The sequence below is a fragment of the Sarcophilus harrisii genome, chromosome 6, assembly GCF_902635505.1.
Source record: "Sarcophilus harrisii chromosome 6, mSarHar1.11, whole genome shotgun sequence".
NCBI classification, from domain to species: domain Eukaryota; kingdom Metazoa; phylum Chordata; class Mammalia; order Dasyuromorphia; family Dasyuridae; genus Sarcophilus; species Sarcophilus harrisii.
The window spans coordinates 196413057-196432312 of NC_045431.1; the positions used below are offsets into that span (position 1 = coordinate 196413057).

Here is a 19256-nt window from a genome sequence, read left to right on the forward strand (position 1 = left end):
AAAAAATAAATACTGAAGGGAAATCATTGAAGCTCCTGGGCTTTTGCATTCACTCTCACACACTTATTCTCCCTGCCATAATCCCTTATTTTCTTTAGTTTTTTTTGTTTTGTTTTGTTTTGTTTGTTTGTTTTGTCCAGGGTCATACAGCTATTAAATATTAAGTCTCTGAAGTTGAGTAAGGACTGTGTCCTATTCATTGTGCCACATAACCACTCCCTTATTTTCAATGGCCAAAAAAAAGTATGCCTACTTTGAACTATAAGTTCTAATTTCCAGTTTCTAGATCAATACTATTTATCATTTTAACATAAGATCCATTTATTCCTATGCTTTCTAGTATTTTTTACAGAAGTGAGTGCTTCATGTTGCCAAAAGCTTTTTCTGCATCTATTGACATGATCATGATTTCTGCTAGTTTTATACTTATATGGTCAATTATGATGATAGTTTTCCTAATACAGAACTAATACTGCATTCCTGGTATAAATACCACCAGGTTTTAGTTAGCGTATGATCTTTTGTAATTTCTTGTTGTAATCTTTTTGGTAATATTTTATTAAATTTTTTTGCATCAATATTAGGGAAATTGATCTGTAATTTTCTTTCTCTATTTTGTCTTTTCCTGGTTTAGGTATCAATACCATATTTGTGTCATGAAAGGAATTTGGCAGGATTCCTTCCCCTATTTTTCCAAACAGTTTACAAATTGGAATTAATTTGAAATTAATTGTTCTCTAAATGTTTGGTAGAATTTACTTGTGCATCCACGTGGCCCTGGAGTTTTTTCCTTATGAAGTTCATTAATGGCTTGTTCAATTTCTTTTTCTAAAATGGGACTATTTAAGTAATGTATTTCCTCTTCTGTTAATCTGGGCAATCTATATTTTTATAGGTATTCATCCATTTTAATTATACTGTCAGATTTGTTGGTATACAGTTAGGCAAAATAGTTCCTAGTTATTGCATTATTTATTCATTGATGATAAGTTCATCCTTTTCTTTTTTGATGCTGATAATTTGGTTTTTTCTTTCCATTTTCCAATCAAATTAACCAGAGATTTATCTATTTTGTTATTTTTTTTTCATAAAACCAACTCTTAGTCTTATTGATGTTAATCTCTCCTTTGAGTTTCAGAATTTCTAATCTGATATTTAATTGGGGGTTTTAAATTTGTTCTTTTCCCAGCATTTTTAATTGTATGCTCAATTCACTGAACTCCTCTTTTTCTATTTTATTCATATAATTATTTAGAGATATAAAATTTCCTCTAAGAACTTCGTTGGCTGCATCCTATAGGTTTTGCTATGTTATCTCATTATTGTCATTCTCTTGATGAAATTATTGTTTCTATTATTTGTTGTTTGACATCCCCTTGTTAAGTGCTAAAACCCCTTTCCTTGCTAAAAAAACTCCATATGGGTTTAGCCTATTCTTAGCAGCGTAATAAAACCTTTTCCTTTTGATTTGGAGAAAATCTAAGCCTACAAATTCTTTTGAGACACCTCATGACACTGGTCTGAGACCCCAACAATTTTGGGGATAATATTTCTTCTCCCCAACATTTGATGGTAAACCCCATCATTTTGATGGCTCATATGGGGAACATTTTGACTGTACCCTTTATTTTATAAATGTAACCCTATGCATGACACTCCTGTCATTACAGTGATGTAACTTAGGGAGCCCACCAGAAGTGAAAAGGTCCTCTATTAATTCTCCATAGGCTCATTTTTGAGTCTTTTATTTTTTATTTTGTTTTGGGTAAGTAAAATTTACTTTGATATTAGAAAATCACTTTCTAATGTGATTTTTGGAGTTAAATTTCAGCATTTCTAGACAATAGACAAATTTTACAATATGATAAACCATAGTAGCATAGTTAACAGTTTGGTTCGTCAAAATTAAAAAGTGATTACTTAACTTTTGGTAGAGCGAATATAGCAATTCAGCAGCCCACGCAGCAGAATAGTTCAAGTTAGTAGCAGTCATCCATCCACCTTAGATGCCACACCCAGGAGTGAACTTTGTGAGGGCAATCTCTGAAAGAAAGGACATCAAAAGCTTCGGTTTCAAATATTTGAGCTGCCTTGACGACATGTGTTTCCTACATGTATGCCTTACAATAATTATGTTTATTTTTTTGCACCCCGGATTTATGGACAGAATGTTGTATAATTATTGTTCTTGCTTTGCCTTTTGAGTAAATACCTTTGCTAAGAGTTGAGTCAGATGGCTGAATTGTAATTAGGAAGCATATTACTTGGGGGCTCATAAGCTGTCATACCCATTGTAGCTACACACAGGACTCCCCTTAAGATCTAAGAGAAGCCACCACCTACTCAGTGTAGGTACAAGTTAAAGTGGTGAGCAAGAGAAAAGGGGGAATCTCTTTGCATATACATACAACAGTTTAGTAGATGTCCTAAAGTGATTTTGACATTTGAATGAAATTAGTTTGTATATTTATGTTTTATGATGGGTCATGGGTTCACCTCCAATAGGCTTAGCCCAGCAAACAGATTAGCTCTTGCTACTGCATATTGATCCATGAAAGAAATTTTGAACAAACTAATCTATTTTAATTTTTTTAATTGTCCATATCCTGGCATACATGAACACAGTATGATTTGAAGAAAAGGATGAGACAAACAGGATGTTAAAATCAATACAAGTCCTTAGGTTCCTCTGAGCCATAAGTGAATACTCCATATCCGACATTAGCATCATACAGAGACCATGACTGAAACTTTGTTAACATGCAATAATATATAAATGGCTGTTTTTATAGGCATTTTTTTTCCTACCCCTGTATTTCCATCCCTATGGACTTAGGGATGCATGGTGATATTGACAGTTATAACAAAGCATTGAATTGGCAGGAGAATTTACTATAAGAGAAGGAAGAGGGGCAATGTGACAATATTAAACTGTACTGTCAGGCCTGAATCCGAAAATAACATATTTGACCTTTCTTAACTATGTTGGAAAAAGACACCCTCTACTCTATCTGATCCTGGGTAAAGGTCAGAGTTCTTTTTGGAAGTTGATGTACACATAATAACTTCATAATATTCAATGGACATAATATTCATGTTGAATTACAGGGAGACAAAAGGGAATAAGCAAATATAACAAAATAACAGGAAATGGTTCAGTGAGATCCTAGCATTGCCTCTGTGGGGCTGTCTATCATTTCCCCAAAACTCCATCTCCCTAAAACTAGTTTCAAAATTTGAAGAGAAATCAGGAGTAGGAGGAAGAAATATATCCCAGCTTCCCCATCAGATTTCTAAACAACTAAAAAATGTGACAGACCAGATTTTGATCAAAAAAGTTAAGGAAAATTTTATAGTAGCTTTCAACCCAGAGTGACTTAGACAGACAAGTCAGTATGCAAACATCTGAAATGAGTCTAGCCAGGATCCTAGGAATGTGTGCCAGTGCCCAGAGACTGACAGCACTATGTACCTGCACAGAGTACACTGGGATAAGGAAGAGATTCCAAGGGATCCCTGAACTAGTGCAGGGTTCTCTACCATCTTGAATACATATCCTAGGAAGAAAAAAAGCAAAACTGTTGTAATCAAATTAATAGCTGTTTCAGTAGGCCTAAAAAGGTAATCATCAATTATGAATATTCTTTGATCCTTTTTTTGACTCCTATTGGGTGATGTCTCAGTTATCTTTTGCTAACTGTACCCCCATTCTCTGAAATGAGCAAGAGCTTCCTCCTTAGAGGTTCTAGCTCCCTCCATTCAGGAAGAGTCTTAAATCTTTTATACAACTGTCCTTTTCCTTCTGTTTCTCCTCTGGAAAACTTCCCACCCTCACTCCCCCAACCTCCTGACAAAGGCCAAATGTCCCCGCCTCCTCCTCAGATTCCTTTCCTTTTCCACTGAAGTCTTACTTCTTTTTCCTTTAGGAATATTTCATTTCCCTAATAGTCTGGAGTCCGTTTACTCTCTTCTTCAGGAAGATTAGTCTACATTTAAAATATAGATGAGGCACTGAACTATGCAGAAATATAAATGACATACACTAGATTCTAGTCATTTTGTATTTCCATTACTCTCAGTAGTGGTTGATCCTTTCAGCCTTGACAAAAAAGCAAAAGAAAAAATAAATCTTCCTAGAGGAAAAGTCAAGATGTTGGAGAGTGCCTGGTTTGCCTAGCACATTTCCACAACAATCTAGAAAACATACCAGACTGAATCCTGATTGGAAAAGCCAAGTACAAGTCCAGGGCAGCTTAAGGAAGTAGATAAGGAGTTGAGATGACATTCCTCCCATCTTCTCATTGAAATTCTAGCCAAAAGAAACTGAGTGGATGCCCATCAACTGGAGAATGGCTGAATAAATTATGGTATATGAATGTTATGGAATATTATTGTTCTGTAAGAAGTGATCAGGAGGATGATTTTAGAGAGGCCTGGAGAGACTTACTACATGAACTGATGCTGAGTGAAGTGAGCAGAACTAGGTGGTCATTGTACATGGCAACAGCAGGATTATATACAATGATCAATTCTGATGGATGTGGCTCTTTTCAGCAGTGAGATGATTCAGACCAGTTCCAGTGATCTTGTGATGAAGAAAGCCATCTACCCAGAGAGAGGACTGTGGGGACTATGGACCATAACATAGCATTTTTACTCATTTGCTTGCATTTTATTTTCTCTCATTTTTTTTCTGTTTTGATCTTTCTCGTGCAGCAAGATAATTGTATAAATATATATGCTTATAATGGATTTGGCATATATTTCTACTATGTTTAACAAATATTGAATTACTTGCCATCTAAGGGAGGGTGTGAGGGAATGGGAGGGAAAACTGGAACACAAGGTTTTGCAAGGGTTAATGTTGGAAAATTATCCATGCATATGTTTTGAAAAAAAGAAGCTTTAAGGAAAAAAAAAAAGCTAACCAACCAGAAGAAGACACACCTATGTTGATCAAGATTTTGCTCTATCATGTTGCTATTTTAAAAAAAAATGCTGTCAATACTCAACAGTCTTTGGTTGCAATTCGACATTTGTCATGGTGTGCAAAAAAAAAAAAATCAAAAGGAGAAAAAAAAAAAACCAAGAAGGTGAAAATACTATTCTTTTTTCCATATTCAGGCTTCATAGTTCTCCCTCTGGATGCAGATGGCACTTTCTATCACAAGTCCATTGGAATTGCCTTGATTCATTGTTGAAAACAGCCAAGTCCATCAAATTTGATCACACAATATTTCTGCTGCATACATTGTTCTCTTGGTTCTACTTCACATAAATTGATGTCTTTCCAGGCTCTTCTGACATCATCCTGATATTTTCTTATAGAACAACAATATTCCATAACATTCATATACCATAACTTATCCAGCCATTCTTCAACTGATGGGCTTCTACTCAAGTTTCCAGTTCCTTGCTACTACAAAAAGGGCTGCTACATTTTTGCACATGTGGGTCCTTTTCCTTTTTTTATCTCTTTGGGATACCCAGCAGACACATTGGATCAAAGGGTATGCACAGTTTTATAGTCCTTTGGGCATAGTTCCAAATTGCTCTCCAGAATAGTTGATCAGTTCACAACTCTACCAATAAAATAGTTAAGTGTCCCAGTTTCCCATATCCTCTCCAACATGTCACCTTACCAAGAGAGAGAAGTGGTATTTTAGTTGTTCTCTTAATTTGCATTTCTCTAATCGTAATTTAGACCATTTTTATATGACTAGAAATGTGTTTCATTGTCTGAAAGTGTTCATATCCTTTGACCACATCAGTTGGGGAATGGCTTGTATTATAAATTCAGTCAATTATATATTTTAGAAATGAGGCCTCGGGTGTAAAAATTTTTCTCCATTTTCTATTTACCTTCTAATCTTGGCTACATTGTTTACACAGAAACCTTTTAATCAAAATTATCCATTTTGCATTTCATAATATTGTGTAGTTCTTTGCCCATAAATTTCTCACTTCTCCACAGATCTCTTGTTCCAATTTGTTTATAGTATCCTTTCTAAATCACGAACCTATTTCTACATTATCTTGGTACATAGTATGTTAGGTGTTGGTGAATGCCTAGTTTCTGCTGTTTTCCATTTTTCTCAGCAACTTTTGTCAGCGAGTTCTTATCCCAGATGCTAGATTCCTTGGGTTTATCAAACACTAGGTTACTATAGTCATTAACTATTGTGTCTTGTGAACCTTATTTTACTGATCCACTACTATTTCTTAGCCAGTGCCAAATGGTTTCGATGACCACCGATTTGTAATAGTTTTAAGTCTGGTACAAGTAAGGCTATCTTTTGCATTTTTTTTTTCATCAATTCCCTTTAAATTCTTGACTTCCTGTTCTTCGATTTAATTTACAGCTCTATATGGTAATTTCTTGGCAGTTTGGTAAGGCACTGAATAAGATTTAGGTATTCTCATGTTGACTCATGTAGACTTTTTCTATATTTAGTGTAAACTGTAGATTTTTCCTCTATAGGAAGAAGTGGTAGAATTTGTAAACTCTCTAGAAAGATGTGGATTTGTAGCCCTAGTCTCATGCTTGAAGACTAAAATGACATCATGATGGGGGCATCTATGGTCAGACAAATACAAGCCTACCATTGGTAGGACACAAATAGTCAGTTTGGGATAGGTTTCCAAATCTGCCAATCTCATATTTTTGAGTTACTGAAATTGTTTTTCTCAGAGCACATAATCATCTTTGATGCACACACATCATACTAGACAGTCCTGTGGCAGTGGATCACAATCTATTTTTCAGACACACCTCGAGTGTCCTTGTATCACTTCTTCTGACCTGCCTTGTGTGAAGTCTCCATAAAATAAGTCTTTTAGGCAACCATGCATTAGGCATCATAACATGTCCAGGCCATTGCACTTGTGTTTTATGCAATGGAGTTTGAATGCATGATAATTCAGTTTGAGAAAGAACCTCAGTTTTGGTGTCTTTTCCTAAGACAACTCAAATGTTCAAGTGTTCAATTTTCTAACATGGCACTGGTGGATTGTCCAGGTTATATAGGCATATAACAAGTAAATACAACAGCTCTATAGACCTCTGGTATGGTAGGCAGCCCAATACCTCTTCCCTCCCACACTTTCTTTTGGAACATCCCATGCCGAGATAGCTTTGATGGTGTACATGTTACATCATCTATATATATTCCCTGGAAAAAGTTTCCCTGGAAAGTATACTAGCAAGATGAATTTATCCACCAGCATTCAAAATTCTATTTGCTGTAATATAGTTTCATGTATAGATAGTGTGGTGCTGGCTGGTAGAGAAACTGGTTTTTGCGGGGGCAGATACTATTTTCAGCTTAAATAAAAAATAGGAAAAGATCTTGAAAATCTGTCAATTCAATTCATTCAGGATTATGCTTAATTTTGCTATATGATATTTTTGGCAGTAACCCAAATTCTTTTGCTTTTTTAATAGTCTTCTATTTGGTATTGTTAAGCCAGTTTGCACAAGCACCAGAGAATCCTTATTTTGTTGCATCAGCCTCAGTCAGACTGCATTGAATGCACAGTCATTTATGAACAAAAAGCAATGTGTTAATTTTCCACTTTAATCTTGTAGCCTTTTTCAAATTAGTGTGGTAGCTGACTTCGATGTCATTTTCATCCTCCTTGAAGGCCAATCAACAACATTGCTGAACATCATGCTAAAATGGGAGCAAAAAAAAAAAAATGAAAACAAGCACATAGGCTGTTTGCATTGCCACTGACAACTGGGAAAGCCTGAATCATCTATAACCCAGAATTTGCACAAGCCATCATGAAATTCATATGACACTATCTTCTCTGGGAAACCAAATTTCATCATGATCTTCCACAGATCCTTAGGACTGACAGTATCAAAGGCAAATAAATACTGAGATTGTCCTGGAGTTGTCAGGCACCAAACACTATATTAACCATTCCTCAGCCCTTTCTGAAGTCATTGGCTCTGTGAAGGGTCAAATCAACTAAGGCCTCCTCTGCCAAGAATTTTGCCAGCAGTGACTATGAGAGAAAAGGTCCTTTGTAGCCATCACAAAACAATCTATTTCCTTTTCTTTTATATAGAGGGACAGTGAAGGCTTCCTTGATCTACTGGGGGATAACTTTCTGAAGCCACAAAAGCAGATTTGCTTCAGCTTTTGTATAAGCAGTGGTACCCGTTTGTAGACCTCTGCTGCAATGGAATCAGCACCAGCTCCTTTGCCACAAGAGAGCTTAATAGAATTCAAACCCTCCTCTTTAACTGAAGAGAGGGATGCAGTCAGTGACTTCAGCATTGTTGATGATCTGTTTCTAACACCATGGAAGTGTTCAGCACATCTCTCTCCAGGATCATGTTCTTATCACTGATCAGTATTGCTCCATCAGCACTTGAGTAGTTGAGATGCACCAAAGGGCATTGTAAAAATGCTATTATCAGTATAAAATTGAATCTCATCTGCCTTCTTACAGAGCCAAGAATTCAGCTTCATTTGCATTTCATAGTCTCTATAAAGAAGACAACTTACAGTGTTTACTTTAGAAGGAGTTAAAATACTTTTTAAGCAGCTTCTGAATTTCCCATCATTTTCATCAAACCAGTCTTCTGACACAAATAATGCAGTGCTGTACACCAAACACTCATTTAGCTCTGTTAGAACAGACAAGGCTCTCTCACAGTTTCCCAGTCACCAATGGAATGAAACAGGACCTTGTACTTGCTCCCATGCATGATGTTTTCAGCAATGTTGTCAGTTGCCTTCAATAAGGATGAAAATGATATCAGGGTCTATCATAATGATGATAAATTATTTAACTTGAAAAAGTTACAAGCCAAAACTAAAGTGGAGGGAGAATAAGTGCATGACTTTTTGTTCATAGATTATGTGAGTCTAAATCCCTTAATCCTACAAGTATATTCAGGTAAAATCAGGTCATCTGGGTCACAATTCTATTCCTGTGATTTAAGTAACCTCAACTCATTTGGATGAGGATTCTATTCTTGAGACTTTCATCTTCATTCTGTACCTTATTATAACATCACTCATCCCCCACATCCTGGAGAAACTTGCCTAAAGGTCAGTCTCATAACTAGTTATAGCAACTCCCAATACTTGTGAACTAATCCCATCTCCCAATGACCAGTTCTCACAAAATTCCTAGCTTCCTTCAAAAAGTACAGCTCAGGTACCACTGCCCACCTTAAATAAGTAGTTTCCCTTTTGAAGTTGCTTTGTATTTTAATATATCATCTCTATCCCTTCCTCCATTCTTCAAGAAGCACAAGGACTGTTTTGGTCTTATGACAGTACCTTGCACATACTGGAAATTTAATGTGTATTGAACTAAATGAATTATGAACTACATTTTCTGGGATTTGGTATAGCCAGAGATTTGTGAAGAATCATATCTTCATAGAAAAGCCTCTCAAAGACCTTACTTTTGTCTATTTCTCTAAGAAAGCACAAGCCTAAAGGTAGGAATTTCAGAAACAGCAAAAAATATGACTAGCCCCTTAAAGGACTCATACTTTAATACTGATATTCAGTCTCATATTTTGCATGAATGTTAATTTTTGGAAGACAAAGTTAAAAATCCTTAAGAATGTTTTTAAATTGGGGAGCCATTAACCCCAGAACCGTTTGGTGATGACTGAACAAATGGTCATTGCCTTGATTAAATGGAAATTTAAGAAACTTTTCAATATAAATTAGGGAGAGTTTCTCATTGAGGAGATCCAGTCTGGAATCAAGAAGAATTGACAAAAAATTAAGGCCACACTCCTGCTCACCCATCTTCTGCAAGGAAGGTGACATACCTTAGGCTTCACTACCTTTGGGAGCATTATTTTTCACCAGTTCTAGGCTGAGGGTCACTGCTCTTTTCTTGCCAGGGATTCAAGTTAAGCCTGAAACTGAAGATGGTAGAAACCACAGCTGCCTCTGGACTAGGAATCTTCTCCCCATTTCTCACCAATCTTATTGCTTTTGAACTTAGAAACTCTCCATTAGGCCTTCCTTACCCAGGAAGCTCATTGTGCTATAAGATTGAATCTAACTTATGCATCTCATATCATTCTCCTCCCTCTGATGATTAGATTCTTTTTACCTGAAGGGCAAGACCATGGGCTCCAAATCTTCAAGAAGACAAGCAATTTTCCTCCCCCTTTTTCACCAGCTGCTCTACTTGGCTTTGATTCCTTAAGTATCATCTCTTCCCTCTCCCCCTACAAAAGTCTACCAAGCCCCTTAACTTTTCAGCTTCATTTTATATCGTTATTTTCCCACTAGATATAAACTCTTTGTGGGCCAGAACAATCATTGTATTTATCTGTATACTCATTGTTTAGCATAGTGCCTAGAACATAATAGATGTTTAATGTTTATTGACTGAGTAAACTCAAGAAGTCCAGCAAATTGATTTGTCCAAAAGAAATGCCCAACCCTGAGAGGAATCTAGTGGACAACCTGCCCAACACAATCCCCTCTGAAACCTTGCAGTTCTGAATCCAAGTTGCTTTGGCCACATGGACTTCATACACATGTGCCTCACTACCATTTTAATTTAAATGTGTCCACTTTCCCCAAAGCCAAGACACCTCAAGTTTGTGGGAGGGATGAAGAATTCACTGCTCTTTCCATTCCATCTGAATAAATGACTTTTGCTAGGAGCTCATTGAGTCTACTAGCTGATTAGTGAGAAACACACTGATTGGAGCTCATGAGTTACAATTTTCAAAGAGTAGTACTATGTAGTAACTCATCCTTGAAACCTGGGACTATTTGCCATTCTGGAGACTCAACTGTTGATTGCAAGCTGGAAGAATATCTCAAGAATGAGTACTCAATAAGGAAATCCTAGAACCAGGATGGAGAAGCATGGTGGAAAACAGAGTAAAAGCCAAGTGAAGCAGAAATAAAAGTACTAGTTTCATCATTACCCATTCCAGTATAATCCATTATTGCAATATATAATATATAACAAAGCTGGAAAAGCTTGCTGGGATAGGTTACAGATATCTTTAAATACAAAGATTTGTATTTGGTCCTAAAGAAAACAGTTTTTAGAAGCAATGTGGAGACTGGATTGGAAGAGAGAAGAAATCCAAGGCATAGAAAGCAGTTGTAAAGCTATTGCAATAGCTAAGATGAAATGGTTTGAACTAGGTTGGTGGCTCTGTGGCTATATACAAAGAAGGGTCAGATGTAAGAGATGCTATATGAAAAGATCAACAAAGGTAATGAACTTGACCCCAGTGTATATGCATTGTTAATATATTGTCTCATTATATATAGTTAAATATACATATGCTGTCACGCTCAATAGAATATAGGTTTCCTGTAGGAAGGAACTTTTTATTTTTGACTCCCCAATATCTGGAAAACAGTACTTACATAATTAATGCTTGTAGATCAAATACAGACCACCTGGACAGAATGAAGAAATAAATAATTTCGGAAACATTGAGTGATGTACAATTACAGCCATGTAGTAAGAGTGCTATCAAAAGAAGAGCAAGCAATACTTTTAACTTGGCTTAATATATTTATGCTTCAAAAAGTGAAGGAAGCAATGAATAGAAAACAGAAAATTTGAAAAATTTTAAAATGAATACTGAGCAAATTTACAAATCAAATTAAGATTTTAAAATGACATGTACAAAAGATGTAAAGAGAGGTTGACAGAAAAATAAATACAAAATTAGAGAACATTTTTGTAAAAAGGGTCAGAAATGTTAAAGCTCAGAATGCCATGAGGCTGTTGAAAAAACCTAAGGGATAATTTTTTTTAATGTTAAAGTTCAATTGGGTTAAAAGGATTTAAAAAGGAAGGGAAAAAACCCTAATAAGAGTAAAGTGGTCACTGACAAAGTGATAATAAAGAGAATACACAAGTACAAAAATACTATTTCTTTTCTCTTATCAAGAAGAAAATCTTTGGCCTGGAAATGACAAAAATAACTAAAAGACTGAATACCCAAAATAAGGAATTAGTAAGAGTACCCAATGATTCTTGATAAACAAATTTTAAAAACTACAGAAAAGAATTGGCAGATGTGACTATTAAGCTGTCTTTGAAAACTTGTGGACAAACACTGACTTTCTAAAAAAAAAAAAAAAAAAAAAAAAAAAAAAGATGATGAGAACCTGCAAACATAGACTTTAGCATAATTCTACGTTATGAAAATGACTAGTGAATATATAGGTAAATGAACTGGTATGGCTTTCTCAAGAATAGAATAATACTTCATTTTTTGACAATTATTAAACAAGTATATCAGGGGAATGCTATATGGTTTACTTGGATTTTAGCAAAATATTTCATAAACTATCATGTTATTCTTGTGTAAAAAATATAAAAATATAAAAAAGAGTACAATAATTAGATGGCTTTGGAACTGGTCCAATAGATAGACCCAAAGAATTATAATTATTTGATGTGAACTTGAGTGCAGGTCTTCAATGGAGTATTCCAGAGATCCACTATTAGCCCTGTGCCATTTAACATTTTTAATGATTTGAACAAATGTTTTAAGATGACAAAATTTGTCAAATTTTTAGAAGAATTAGAATGATTCCATGACAGGATTTTAAAAGATCTTGATAAGCTAAAACACTGAGCTAAAAAGATTGAATTTAATGGAGATAGAAATGTTCTAAAAGATGGTCCAAATAAACTTCACAAGCATGTGATAGACAATACTTTTCTGTGTGAAAAAATTTTAGTGGACTGCAACCTCAGTTATCAGTGTAACATAAATTGACAAAATCAATCAATGTGACAGTGTGACAAAAGCTACAACGTGGAAAAGAGATTATTAAGCTTGTTCTACTTGGCCCAGAAGGTAGGAACTGAAGAGATAGGTAGAAATTACATAGGCAAGTTTATAGATTTGAGGCAAGGAAAAATCTTTTAAATGGGGAATGGAATTGCTTCAACAGGTAGTAGCTTTCCAGTAAATTAGAAGTCCAAATAACCACTTTACAGGTATGTGTAGAGATGATTCTGGTCCAGGTGTGGGCTAGATTAAATGGCGTCAGAGGTCCCTTCAAGTATAATATTCAATGATTCTAGTATCTAAATGTTGATGTTCTCATTTTTCATCTAGAGTATGAACAGTAAGACAGAAAAAAATGAAGGGTTCTCTGTGTGATCCAGGCTCTGTGTGTCAGGAGGGAATCTGGCATAAGGGTTACACCATAAAATACTGAAGAGAAGACATCACAGACCAGAGTATTAACTTGATTGTTTTGTATCAAGAAATTCTCTAAGTGTGGAGACATTTCTGTTCGAAAAGATGATTGCAACATATATAAGTAGCACCCTGGAGGTCAAATCTACTTTATACCATCTACTTAATGACTACATTATAAGAATGCCATCCAGCTTCAATATATAAAACATTTTAACAAATTGGAGGAAGGGAAAAAACAGAAGTCTCTTTACCATTTTCCATTTCTAACATTATGGGATAATAATTTGCTCATGGTTTTACATTTCCATTTTACTCTTGGTGTTTAATCACAGATCATTTTAAATATTTAATCTATCACATACAATCTTTTAACTATTTTCATTCTGTCGGCTTTAGAATTGCAGATCTTTCTGAATGTTCCAGAGAGTATCTGCACTCTTCTTTAAATGTTGTTCCTCCTCAGAACTCAGATTCAGCTTCACCATATCTGTGATACCAATGTACCCCAAAATACAAGGGACACTAAGGAAGACTTCTTCATTTATTCCATATAGGCCCTGAAAGGCAAAATGAAAGGGTTTTTTTCTAAAACTCATTTTAATAATATTAAGATTGAGGGAGGGATAATCACTTCAAAACACTTCATATATGCTTTCCTCAACTATGCAAAGTTCAAATAGCAAGTTCTGTACCACAAGAGAGGATCTATTATGCTAACACTGTACTCCAATAGTATGATTCTTAGAGCTGGAAGGGGATCAGAGATCACTCAGTCTAAGCCATATCTGAAATATTAATCTATGGCACCCTCCAACAGCAGTCACTCAGACTCTGCTTGAAGACCACCATCTACCTTACAACCTGGACAACTTTAATTTTTAGGACACTACCTTCATGCAATTTCTATCCATTATAACTCCCAGTTCATCTTTCTGGGTAAGCAAAACAAGGCTAATCGATCTTCAACAAGATGACTATCAAATCCCCTTGGAAGGTCTTCTGCCCTCTAAGCTAAACATATCTACTTCTTTCAAGCTTACCCTTGGTTATTGTGGTCTTTCACTCTTTCACTATCCTAGTTATCTCCTCTGGACATGTATCAATTTACCAAAATCCCTCCTAACATGTAGAGTCCAGAAATGAAAATGCTAATCAAAGGTGATTTTCCAGATCTCTTAATCAGTGCAGAACAAAGTGATGAATCTGGAATCACATCTCCCAGTTCCAAGTTCTGGCTCTGCCATTTACCTACCTGTGAAAACTTGGTTAAATCACTCGACCTCATTTGTAAAATGAGAGGTTTGGATCAGATGATCTCGAAAGTCTGTTCCATTTCTATTACTAGGATCCTATATTTCATTAGCATCACCTAATACCAATTTTTTTTCAATTACCATATCATACAACTCACTGAACTCATGCTCATTTAATTTTCCTAAGCACTGTTAAAACTTCTATACTGTACTTGTTCAGCTAATTTTTTTTAACCAAAATACATTCTGCCTTATAAACTTTATTGTATTAGATTTGACTATTTTTTCTGGCCTAGCGAGGCTTTTTCCTTCTAAATTCTGTCACCTAATAAGTTAATCCATTTCGAACTTCATTGGCTATGTATTATACTCATCTCTATTAAGTCCTTCAATAGATTGTAAGCTCCTTAAGGGCAGAAACAATTTCTTTGTACAACTTACTTCCTTAATGAATATTTGTTGAATTAAAAAGAATATACATTGGAAACTTGAAAAGGGTATCTAATCTATTCCTTTGTCTAAATCATTAATTTTTTAAAATTCTTAATTGTTTGTTTTTCCGAAGAACAAAAGAGGATTTTGAAAATGTGAATATGAAACCAAGAATTTTTTTTCTATCTAGATTGGCTGTGTTTTAAATTTAACCCAGCAGTACCAACACTGCTCTGACTGGCCTATGATCCTTTTGAACTTTCTCCTGATATATGTAGTTTTTTAAATGTTTCATTAAGTTGTTTTTTCTTCTTTTTTTTCACTACTTATTCCCCACAAAAAAATTCTACTCCAAAAAATCAAAGTCCTTCCTTGTAATAAAAAAGAACAGCATTGGCCATATCTGAAAATACATATCTCCTTCAGCAGCCATTTTTGATCACCTCTGAATGGGAGACATGCTTCTTTGTGAACCTACTTAAAACACACTTGGTCCCTGCAGTTTTCAGAGTTACTTTTCAGAAATGTTTTCCTTATTGTAACAGTAGTCACTGTTCTCTGCATTCTGTTCATTTTACTCTGTCTGTTCCCAGAAGTCTTCTCAAGCCTATCTGAATCCATCTCTTTTTTCTAGAGTTTATATTTATGGCACTGCAGTGACTATCTTTCCAATATACCATACTGCCTCTCTTACAACATGGCTCTTAGAACATATGTTAATATATATTTGTACCTAATAAATCCTATGTACTTGCAATAAATTTCTGATAATTGTCTAAGACTTTTTCCTAGCTGTTTCCCTTCTTAGTCTAACTGGATTTTGTAAGGTAGAAAAATGTTTCAATTTTATGTGATCAAAACCACCCATTTTTTCCATTAGAAGCATCTCTAGCTATTTTTTGTTCAACCAAGATAAATCAAAATGGATACATGACCTAGATATAAAGAGATTTTACAAGAAAATTAGAAGAACATGGAACATAGTACTTATCAGATTTATGGATGGACAAACAATTTGTGAATACACAAGAGATAGAGAGCAAAGTTAGGTACAAATTGGATAATTTCAATTACATTCAATTAAAAAGGTTTTGGAAAAATAAAACAAATGTAGTCAAGATCGGAAGGAAAGCAGAAAATTGGGGAAAATTTTCCATAGGCAAGGTTAACAAATAAAGGTCTCATATCTAAAATATATAAAGAACTTTATCAAATATAAAAACTGATAAATGGGCAAAGCATTTGAACAGGCAGTTTTCAGATTTAAAAAATCAAAACAATGTACAACCATATGAAAAAATGTTCTAAATCATTATTGATTAGAGAAATGCAAATTAAAACAAACCTGAGATTTCATTTTCTATCTACTAAGATTGGCTAAAGTAATAGCAGGGGAAAATGACAAATGTTGCAGGGGAAGAGAAAAAATTGGGACACTGAATCATGTCAGTGGAATTATGGAATTGAAGAGCAATCTGGAATTATGCCCAAGAATAATTATTAAACTACTTCTACCCTTGACCCAGCAATACCACTATTTGGCCTGTTTCCAAAGATAATTATGGAAAAAGGAAAAGAATTTATATGTTTTAAAATATTTATAGCAGCTCTCTTTGTGGTGGCAAAAACTGGAAATTGCTCATCAATTGGAGAATGGCTGACCAAGTTGTCTATAATTGTGATGGAATACTACAGTGCTATAAGACATGAAGAACTCAATGAATTTTTAAAAATCTGGAAAGAATGAAATAAGCAGAACCAAGAGAACACTGTAACCATACAGTAATATTGTTTTATGAATAGCTTTGAGCAAATAAGTTATTTTACCTATTATAAATAACCAAATTAACTACAAAGGATATGTGAGGAAAGAAGCTATCTGCTTTGTTTGAATTTAATGGTAGCCATCTGTAGAATGGAGAGAAAGAAGGGAAAAAAACTATATGATAATTTTATTGTATATTTGAAAAGAGTAGCAAGTTGTATATAGCAGATTTGCAGTTTTATTACAATCATCTTTTTATTTTACTATGATATGAAAATTCTTGCTTCATTGCCTAGATTAAAAATTAAAAATAAATCTCTTCCCATCCAGAGTTGTTGTGAAAGATTTCCTATACTTCTCTTATTTATGATTTAACCTTATATATTTAAGTCATTTAGGTACTTTGTGTTATATACACACATATACATACTATACACACATAGAATAAAATATTAGGCTAAAGCTACTTTCTGCTAAACTACTTTGCAGTCTTCCCAGGAGTTCTGGTTTATACTCATGGTTTCTTATAACACAATATTTCATTACATTTAGATACCACAATTTGTTCAGTCATCCCCCAGGTGATAGGGATAAAATGTTTTTTAACATCACATTGATTTTCAAATACATTTCTCCCTACACAAAATATCAAGAATTCTTTTATAGCTCAGATTAAGAAAAAGAAGGAAAATGTTCAACAAAAACATTGAACACACACCAAGTACTATTCTGCACCTGGGAATGAATTTTCTAAATTTACTTCTCTGGCCATTGTTATGATAACATAGCATCATACTGTTGTAGCAGACATATATGTATGTATGTATACATATGTACATACACTTATACATATATACATGTGTGTATATGTGTATTACAATATGTATATATATACACACACACTTCTTGGTTCTACATCCTGCATTACTTCATAAAAAGGCTTTTCAAATTTCCTTGAATTCTTTATATTCATCATTTCTTCTGGCACATAATATTCTACATTAATGCAGTACAATTTGTTTCACCTTCCCCTAAACTGTGGGCATTTACCTTGTTTCCAATTCTTTGCTAACATTGATTATTTAATAAATAATTTAATATACTTTAACTTTGATAAAAAGCTGAAATTAATGTTTTCACATAAATTGAACATTTCTTTCTGTCTTTGACCTCCTTGTGGATCTAAGATGTGCCTAAGATATAGATCTTAGGGTCAAAGATATAGACATTTTCATCACTTTTTTAGAATAATTTCAAAATGTTTTCCTGAAGGGTCAGTCCAATTCATAGTTTCATGAACTATTATTGTGCTTAATCTTCCCAAAGCCCCTTTAGCAGCCTTAAAATTTTATACACTTTGGGGCAGCTAGGTGGCGCAGTGGATAGCGCACCAGCCCTCAAGTCAGGAGGACCTGAGTTCAAATTTGACAGCGACACTTAACACTTCCTAGTTGTGTGACCCTGGGCAAGTCACTTAGCCCCCAATTGCCTCAGTCAAAAAAAAATTTTCTGTCAATTTGCCAAATATTTAATAAAAACTCAGTTATTTTAATTTGAATTTATCTTATTCATGATTTGGAGTAAACTTTCATACGGAAGCTGATCATATGCTTTTCTTCTGAAAACTTTGTTAATAAACTGACTATTTCTCTGTTGGAAAATGACTCTTGGCTTACTTGTATAGTTCCTATTTATCTTGTCTATCAAATTATATCTGAGATATTAAATAAAAAGAATTTTCTCCTGCTTGACAGTTTGTCTAGCTACATTGATTTTGTTCATACAAGAGCCAAATTTTCATTTTAGGTCACTGAAATTGTGTATTTTATCTTTTATGATTTCTTTTATCCTTTATTTTATTAAGAATATCCCAGTTGTGGAAAGACAGGCACACTAATATACTGATTTTGCCTTGCCACATCTCAGTCTTGGATTACTTGCCACCATTTTCTGCCTTCACTTTATATTAATATTTAATGCTACTAAAATCACCATTATGATTGAGTATACTACAAATGTTAACATGATTTCAACTGGGTCCTCACTGCGGCAAGGGAATCCTCCCTAATGGATTCATATCATCCTTCCAACAATGGCTCTTCCAAATCTTTTCATCATTTCTTATCCTCTTTTCTCACTCTCTTAGCTGAGAACTTTGCCTTAGACTAAAAAAATTAAGATTCCTTTACTAAGAGCTGCGTCTCTTCTTCTCACCCCACCATGCCTTCTGCCCTAGATGTCCTTCATCCATCTCACACAATGAGGTGGATCTCCTCTGTGCATGAGTGAGCCTTTCCCAGGCCATCTTCTCTATTAGACACTCTGCCATGCTCAACCTCTCACTAATCTTCAATCTCTCCTTGTCTACTGGTTCCTTCTCTCCTACTTACAAATATGGTCACATCTCTTACCCATCCTTTAAAAAAACATACATCATCCCTATCAGCATTCTGAGCCAGTGAAGTGTCTCAGTGGTCAGAGTGCTCATACTGGAATCAAGAAGATCTGAGTTCAAATCCAACCTCAGATATTTATTAGCTGTGTGATCCTGGGCAAGTCACTTATGTTCTGTTTCCCTTAACCCACTGGAGGAGGAAATAACATACCACTCTAGTATTTT

At 34.7% G+C, this 19256-nt stretch overlaps 1 protein-coding gene across 3 annotated transcripts in view; it reads right to left on the bottom strand.

Annotated features, from left to right (window-relative positions):
* Window positions 1–7459: 7459 nt before the first annotated feature.
* The window catches only part of LOC100922932 (L-lactate dehydrogenase A chain-like), a 46610-nt gene continuing 34813 nt past the window's right edge, over window positions 7460–19256 (bottom strand). For 2 of the 3 annotated variants that reach the window (XM_031941368.1, XM_012552454.2), the window contains exon 8: window positions 13317–13743. In XM_031941368.1, the coding sequence (XP_031797228.1) occupies window positions 13579–13743 (165 nt within the window). In that variant the 3' untranslated portion in view covers window positions 13317–13578. Of the gene's footprint in view, window positions 7674–13316; window positions 13744–19256 lie in introns of those variants that run through there. The other variant, XM_031941369.1, reaches the window with a different exon arrangement.